General features: G+C 38.7%; 1 protein-coding gene across 4 annotated transcripts in view; it reads left to right on the forward strand.

Moving 5' to 3' along the window:
- Positions 1-207: 207 nt before the first annotated feature.
- The window catches only part of gramd1a (GRAM domain containing 1A), a 22,326-nt gene continuing 16,957 nt past the window's right edge, over positions 208-5,576 (forward strand). The window contains exons 1-2 of one of the 4 annotated variants that reach the window (XM_047808479.1): positions 208-228; positions 4,323-5,004. In XM_047808479.1, coding sequence (XP_047664435.1) covers positions 4,628-5,004 — 377 coding nt within the window. In that variant the 5' untranslated portion in view covers positions 208-228; positions 4,323-4,627. Of the gene's footprint in view, positions 229-1,926; positions 2,533-4,322; positions 5,005-5,576 lie in introns of those variants that run through there. The other 3 variants (XM_047808481.1, XM_047808480.1, XM_047808482.1) reach the window with 3 other exon arrangements.

A 5,576-nucleotide genomic window follows, 5' to 3' on the forward strand; every position in this document is an offset into this window, starting at 1 on the left:
AATCACACGAGGACACACACGGACACACACACACACACACACACACACGTCTCCTCTCACATAGTGCTTAGGCCTATATTTAGTCCAGTCTGCATTTGCACATGGCTCCTGTGGCACTCTGGTACGAGTCCAAGCAACCTGAGGCAATAACACACTGCATTAAATCCAGAGAAGAGAGAAGCATGAGGACATCAGGAGTCCGATCTCTGTTTAAAATCAGACTGTTCTGTGAGTCAAGACCATGTGGTTATTTTTTTGTTATTGAGAAATGTTTATTAAGGGGTCCAAGCACTTCTCTTATGAACTGTTATGACTGTGATTAAATTGCTGGTTGGAGGTAAAACAAAATGTGGACTGATTTAGATCCCTATCAGAATCAATATGGTCCACATTTGAATGTTTACAGTCTACACTCTCAGAGAAAAGGGCATTAAACTCTACTTTGAACTGTCCTGGGGTGGTGTCCTCAGGTGTACCTCCTCTACCTTTCTGCTCTCATACTCTAATTTGTGTTTTATTTGTATGCTTTAAATCTTTTTTAAGGTTCACTACGTCCACATTTCCCACTGTAACACACATACTAACGGTAGGAAGGATGTGAGATTGATGGAACACCACAACGACAATTAAAGGTAGAATGTAGAGCCTTTTTCTGAGAGTGTACGTTGATATTTTTATTCCAACATTTCTAATAAAACACGGTGACCCAGTGCTGATCAGCCTCAGGCAGGAGGTTAGAGCTTACATAGCCAAACCAAACAACTTCATTATTTACTTCATTGTGTTGTTTTTTTTTTTTCTTATCAACAACATTTCACTTCATCACGACATTGGGGTTTAAAATCTAGCTAAATAAAATCTAACATGAAGCAGCCATCTTTTTTAAATTCATAGTTATAGCTAGTAATTTATTCTATTTCGATTTCTATGAACATTTTGTTAGCTAACGGACAGGTTTCTGTTCAATACGTGTGTCTGATGTTCAGTTGCAACAGATTTGCAAGTTGAAAAACTGAACTTTATACAACTAAAAATGATAAATATTTATATGTGTACAGGCTTCACATGGAATGGTAACAAGTGTGTGTGTGTGTGTGTGTGTGTGTGTGTGTGTGTGTGTGTGTGTGTGTGTGTGTGTGTGTGGTTTGCATGCATGTACTGCAACAATATTTACTGGGTTGAAAAGAAACATTTTATAGCATTCTAAATGTGACAAATATAAATAAAATAAAAGTGTTAAGTGCAGAATGACGGCATAAAATAAAGAAATGTCAGTGTAAAACTATTAGCTGTGTATCAACAGTTATAACTTAATGCTATGAAATGAATTTAAATAAATGTTTGGTCTTGAAACGTGCTGATAATTATAACATAGACATAAACTATAAGACTATAAGATTATATAACTATATTATCTGCCTGTTATCTGCATGATTTCTTGAGTTTTATCCCTTTATTTTGGTTCCTAACAAGTAATAAAACTCTAATTATCAGCCATGTTGCCGTTACAAATGTGAAAATATAACTTCCTTTGACTGTAAATTAATCATATGATATAATAAATATAAAATAAAACTAAAATCCGTGTATATTAGAAGGTAAAAATGCACATTGCACAATGGCCCTTTTCCCTTGCTGTCGTCTCGTGCACGCGCATGGCTCTAAGGAACACCCGTTACTTTTTCTCTCCGCGTTCACGTACTCGACTGTACCATAAAGTTGGGACAGAAAGGGGTGTTGTGTAATTATTCTTCTGAGAAACAAAGCATATATTTCACATTTCAACGTTTACCTAGAAAGGTTGTGGACTTTAAATACAGTAAATAGTAATACTTGTAATCTGAGTCGTTACTGAGCCTCGATGAGCGCTGTAAATATTCTGCATTACTGTCTGTTTCCCCCGTCAGTGTTGAACTTTTGTTCTACTTGATCAGAGACCCTGCATATCGATGCTATATTGCTTTGTGTATTATTTAGCTAAGAAATAAGAAGTTTTATTATTTTATGTGTATTTTAAAGATTACTTATAAATAAACAGTAAAGTTATTTTCCTGTTTAATGTAAATAGTTAACCTTACGGCTTTTTATTTTATTTTATTTCTTATTATTTAGCCTAAACTAGCTAACAGCTAACCAGCTAACTAGTGTTATTACTGCTAGTTGTCTGAGGTAATTATGGTGATTAGTGACGCTGCTAAAAGTAACAACAATCGTCTATAATGTTTAATTTTATGTTTTAATATATTTTCGTGCACTGCGAATGAAAGGACTTTTATTGTTTTATTGAACGGCTGCTTTGGTTAAAGAGAGAAAACTTTTAGTCTAGAAATAGTTTTATGTAAAAGATAGTATTAGATATTAGCCTGTTAGCTGTGCTAAGCTAAAGGGAGTGTAGTTAGTTAGTTAGTTAGTTAGTTAGTTAGTGATGCTCATGTGTTCCTGTGATAAAGTGGATTTTAATCCCATCACACAACGCAGAGTTTATGAAGCCGAGCAGGATCATGGACACGGGGCTCATTCATCTAACGGGAGGTAGGAAGTGTGGAATAAACTTCTGCTTATAAACCAGTGTTTATTAGTGTGTGTGTGTGTGTGTGTGTGTGTGTGTGTGTGTGTGTGTGTGTGTGTGTGTGTGTTTGTGTGTGTGTGTTTGTGTGTGTATGTGTGTGTGTGTGTGTGTGTATGTGGAATAAACCTCGGTTTATAAACCAGTGTTTATTAGTGTGTGTGTGTGTGTGTTTGTGTGTGTGTATGTGTGTGTGTGTGTGTGTGTGTGTATGTGGAATAAACCTCTGTTTATAAACCAGTGTTTATTAGTGTGTGTGTGTGTGTGTGTGTGTGTGGAATAAACCCTTAATATTTAGCATGTTTACGTGTGTGTGTGTGTGTGTGTGTAATAAACCTTTGTTTATTAGCATATGTACGTGTGTGTGTGTGTGTGTGTGTGTGTGTGTGTGTGTGTGTATGTTTGTGTGTATGTTTGTGGAATAAACCCTTACAGCATTTGTGTGTGTGTGTGTGAGTGTGTGTGTGTAATAAACCCTTGATATTTAGCATGTTTACGTGTGTGTGTGTGTGTGTGTGTGTGTGTGTGTGTGTGTGTGTGTGTGTGTGTGTGAGAGATAAACCCTTAATATTTAGCATGTTTATGTGTGTGTGTGTGTGTGTGTGTGTGTGTGTGTGTGTGCTTATTTGTGTGTGTGTGTGTGTGTGTGTGTGTGTTTATTAGTGTGTGTGTGTTTGTGTGTGTGTGTGTGTGTGTGTGTGTGTGTGTGTGTGTGTGTGTGTGTGTGTGTGTGTAATAAACCCTTACAGCATGTCTAACAGAAATCTCACCTTACCTGTGATATTTAGAGGGATTTCCCTTGTCCTGGAGAGTGTAATGAATTTATAAAAGGTGCAAGAATTAGTGAATTAGTTTTCTTTAATTTCCGTTTTTTGTGACAAAATTCCTGTCAGCTTGTGTAGTCACTCAGTCGTGTTTATGACGGTGTATAAAGGTGTTATAACGCCTGGAGATTGTTCCAGGGGGTTTATGACTGTAATAATTGGATCGGTGTGTAAACAGAAGTGAACTGAAGATCCATGTTTTGCAAACACACACACACACGCAAACACACACACACACACACACACACACACACACACACACACACACAAAGGGTCCTGCATACCAGTCCCTGTGTATGAGCTGTTTCAGTAACGTAGACCTCGCGCATTAACATCAGTCACAAATCAGCAATGTGGTGTGTAAATATGTGTATAGTGTGTGTGTGTGTCTGTGTGTGTCTGTGTGAATAGAGAGTTAGTTTGTACTGAACTTTGTTTGGTGTTGTTGATGGTGTTTGGTATTCTGAAGCCGTGTTGTTTATTTGTTTTTTAAAGCTGCACTTTAACACTAAACCATATGACGATATGACACACAAGTTCCAGTTCTGACTGAACACAACTGCTCCAGCACTGCTGCTTTACAACATGTGAATTACTTTTGTGTGTGTGTGTGTGTGTGTATGTGTGTGTGGGTCAGGGGGTTGTGTACGATGACACAGAAATGTGCATTTATTCTTTCTTTTAAAACATGTCGGTGTGTTAATTAGTAATAAATAATAATTGAATAAATAACTTGACATGTTAGACATGCGGTAGTAAAGAAAACAGCAGGATTATTGTGATCATCCGGAGTTCTGTCGGCTGATCAGGGGTCTGGGTCACTGCTTTCATGCAGTAAAATCAATACAACTTTGTGTTTATTATCTTACAATCATTTAAGAAAAGGAAAAGATGATTTATTTGCAAACAAATGGAGTTTCTCCTTTCCTCAGGACTTTACTCGTCGTCGTCGTCAAGAGCGCAGCATGTGAGATGATGAAGATTTGGAGATTTCTGAATGATAAATGAGTCTCATTAAATGAATAAACAGCGAAGTAAAGAGTCGTATGTGTGTGAGGTTGCAGCATGTCCAGGGAAACCACAGATTTTGCAAGCAATGACCCAAAGATGCCTCGTAATCGAGTGTGTTTTGAAACTGACTTCGAAAACGTGGATCAGGATTTTGTTTTAAAAGCCAAGCAGTGTAGTCATCACGCTCTATGAACTAAACCAGGATTTATTCGCACACTCGAGCTCAATGGCTGACTCCATTCCCATCCCCATGCTGAACATCCTCCCACCGTCATCAGATAACGACTCCTGGTCTCCGTCACCGAGCCCGCTTTCTCACCGGCGCCGGAATTGGGACGCAATAGGCAAGAAACGCAGAACCCGAGCTCACCAGGAGGACAACCTGGGAGATGGGGACAGGTCCAGGAGCAAGAAGAGCGAGAAGATGAAGGGGAGGAACCTCTCACCTGTCAGGGTAGAAGGGGAGGGGCTTGTTAAGGAATTGGCAAATAACTCTGCTTCTTTCCTCCTGCCTCCATCTCGGCGTTCCTCTCCGCGCACCAGGTGGTCTCGGTGGTCGCTACGCAGTTTTCACATGAAGGACTCAGACTGCGAAAGTTGCAGGTTAGTGAGAGAAATTTCAGGACCAACCTGCAAAAAATATATAATATATACTGTATATATAAAGACCCATCTGATAATATATAATAATTAAAAGTGTACAGTTAGTGTATGATATGTCAGGGTCCAGTTTAACATCTGAGAGAAACATGACATGGAGATGACTGAATGAGCCTTCAGTCTTTACGTCACCTCCTACGATGTCATCATGGTCTAATCAGAGGCAGGGGATTACACAAAGCCTCTCCATGTCCTTGTCCTTCTTGTTTATCTTCCAACCCTGACATTGCACTCATCAGTCAGGAAAATGATGATATTTTTGAGTGGTGTGTGTGTGTGTGTGTGGTGTGTGTGTGTGTGTAAGATGTGGTCATGCTATGCTCAAAGTGTCAGATTACTTTTGTTTATTGTTTCTCACCTCTCAGCGTTCATATTTAATCAGCTGCACATGGCACAGATTACGGTGTTGGTTCTCTCTGAATGTTATTCTCATCATTTATTTATGCACAATAATTGTGTAAGAGCAGTGCGCGTGTATTTATTACCTTTTCAGGACGTTTCTGGAGATGATGTAA

This window comes from Tachysurus fulvidraco, chromosome 25 (assembly GCF_022655615.1).
Source record: "Tachysurus fulvidraco isolate hzauxx_2018 chromosome 25, HZAU_PFXX_2.0, whole genome shotgun sequence".
Lineage (NCBI taxonomy): Eukaryota > Metazoa > Chordata > Actinopteri > Siluriformes > Bagridae > Tachysurus > Tachysurus fulvidraco.